This window comes from Pungitius pungitius, chromosome 12 (assembly GCF_949316345.1).
Source record: "Pungitius pungitius chromosome 12, fPunPun2.1, whole genome shotgun sequence".
Lineage (NCBI taxonomy): Eukaryota > Metazoa > Chordata > Actinopteri > Perciformes > Gasterosteidae > Pungitius > Pungitius pungitius.
This window is the reverse complement of record NC_084911.1, coordinates 19287883-19290462: the sequence shown is the minus strand read 5'-3', so window position 1 is coordinate 19290462 and position 2580 is coordinate 19287883. Positions and strand designations below refer to the sequence as shown.

General features: G+C 50.9%; 1 protein-coding gene across 1 annotated transcript; it reads right to left on the bottom strand.

Moving 5' to 3' along the window:
* Nucleotides 1-287: 287 nt before the first annotated feature.
* foxd7 (forkhead box D7) lies at nt 288-1533 on the bottom strand. The gene has a single exon (XM_037475437.2). It carries the CDS (start codon nt 1423-1425, stop codon nt 451-453), a length of 975 nt encoding a protein of 324 aa, XP_037331334.2. The 5' UTR covers nt 1426-1533; the 3' UTR covers nt 288-450.
* Nucleotides 1534-2580: the final 1047 nt, after the last annotated feature.

The following is a 2580-nucleotide window of genomic DNA, read 5'->3' as shown; positions in this document are numbered from 1 at the left end:
ATCCCGAATTATGGTCGCATTTATTTTTAATTAAATCATAAATAGTCAAATACTGAGAACTGAGAGTAAACACCTGACATCTAAACGCGAGTCTGGGATTTTGTACGCAATGAGATAAATAAAAAGGTAATATCCCCGCGAGGATTTGCACAAAATACAAATAACCCCACGGTTTAAATATTCAATTTTATTTCTTTCCAGAAAAAAATAAAGGAAACTCGTCATTTAAATATTCTTTTAAAAAACGTAAAATGATTCAAGATCCAAATAAAAACACGTCTGCTGAAACACATTTTTTCCCCTTAAAGTGAGAAAGAGGAGATCAAAAATAAAACATATGTACAAGATTCTTTGAAAGCAGATTCATCCCACTTCGCTGGAGGGTTCTGATTGAAATGTCTTTGTTACCTGAGAAAACACAAGTTCATGGTCCGTCAGAGTTACTGAGCATTATTCATGGTTGGCAGCGTGGATGTGTTTGGCCAGGTCCACGGTGCCACGCTGAGTGTGTAACTTCTGATACTCCTGGTGCAAACTGAGGAAGTGCGGGGCCGCGGCGGGGTGGAAGAGCGTCGGGGACGCGTAGGCAGCGCCGGAAGTCAGCGGGGAGGAGTACGCGGTGCACTGGGCCGGGGAGAAGGCGTCGATCCCGGGCTGCGCCTGCAGGAAAGCCTTGGCCGTGAGCGCGCCGCGGGAGAAGAAGCTGGACAGCGCCGGCAGGATGCTGCTGACAGGTGGGATGGCAGCGGGCCCGCACGGCGTGTGCGCGTGGTGGTGGAGGTAAGGGTAGATCTCCAGACCGGGCAGCTGCAGAGCCGCCGCGCCAAACCCGTAGGCGCCGTGCGCGAAGCCGTGGAAGCCGCTGGGCTCCAGGTGCTGCTCCTTGAGCGGGTCGTAGCGGAAATGCTGCCGCTTGAAGCGCTTCCTCCGCCGCAGAAAGCTCCCGTTCTCGAACATGTCCGAGGAGTTGGGGTCCAGCGTCCAATAGTTTCCCTTTCCGGGGTTCCCGGGCTCTCGGGGCATCTTGATGAAGCAGTCATTCAGCGACAGATTGTGTCTGATGGAGTTCTGCCACGCGGGGAACTTCTCCCGGTAGTACGCGAAGCGCTGGCTGATGAAGTCGCAGATCTCGCTGAGGGTGAGCCGTTTCTTGGGACTCTGCAGGATGGCCATGGTAATCAAAGCGATGTAGGAGTACGGTGGCTTGACAGACGTGGGACCTTTGCTTTTGGCCGCGGGAGGACTCTCCGCGCCCGGACCGAAGGTGTCCCGCTCCTTGCTCTGGGTGTCGCGCGCTGCGGCGCCGCGCTCCAGCCCGCTCAGCGACTCATCCAAAGGTAAGAGCTGCTCCTCGCCGCTGTCTTTGAGTCCTTCCCCAACCACGTCGATAACAATATCCTCCATGATTTCCAAACCCAATGTCATAGTAGGTGTCCGCAGGGGAAAGCCAGCACCATCCGCCAACAGGTGGAGGAGTGACGGCTCTTCTCTTCGACGCGATGAACCGGATTTATTTATTCTTTACGCACGACTCATCTCCATTCACAAAAAGGGGGGAGCAGGGGGGGGGGATCCGAGCGCAACCCTTCTACTTTTCCACAAACAGACTCTGCAAACCGCAAGCGTCGGTCACCTTTCGATTTCGTTGCTTGTACGCGCAAAAAGAGAAAAACACACCACTACGGAGTGATTTACGCGTGAAGCGAAGCGTGCGCGTCCTCTGAGATGTCCAGCATCATCTGGAATCTCGGGTTGCTCCCCTGCTGGTCGGGTGGATGTGATGTCACGTTGAGGCACGAGGAAACAGGATTCCGACCAATGAGAACGACGTGACGGGTACCAAGGAGGCCCGTACCGGCCTCCCGTGGTGCACTCTCATCATCGGCGCATCGCGGACGGGGACCGTTCAGTAAAAGCATCCTCATGGACAGGGACAATCTATCTTGGGAAAAGGAGTTGTTGATTTTGATGTTTCACTAAAAATAGACCCAGTAACAATTAAATGGAGATTTTCGTCTCTAGTCCGCGGGCTTCAAACAATTATTTCTTCTAAATCGTTATTGTGTTTTTATCAAAATGATTCAAGTTAATATGATTTGTATTATTCGATGGATTCTAATGATATGAATACATTCTTAATTGAACGTGTTCAAATGTAAATTTGTTTAAAAATAATACTTTAAAAAAATATCATATTAACCTCAAAATAAGGAGGAGAAACCCGCCTGTGAAAGGAAATTAGTAATGAATAAAATCCATATTGATATTCACACCACCTTAAATTAAAGGGGTCGCATCTCCACACGAAGCAGGGACTTAAACCTTGAAGTCTTCAGCAGTCGCTCTTTGAGGAGACAATTGACGCAGGAGTCTTTTGGGGGGGGGGGGGGGGGGGCTCCATTTGAATGAGCTGAACGTGTGCTTTGTTGCACCTGGGCTTCCCTTTTCTATATTGATAAATATCACCACGTGTAACATTTGATACCGCAGGCGGCCCAGCGCGGAGACCTGCGGGGTTAGAAACTCTACACCCTGTGAGCCCCCCGTGACCCCCACCGCCGGCTCATAACGGCCGACTGG

Excerpts from the sequence above, each read along its gene's own strand:
- foxd7 (XM_037475437.2), bottom strand. The coding sequence starts at position 1,425 with ATGACATTGGGTTTGGAAATCATGGAGGATATTGTTATCGACGTGGTT.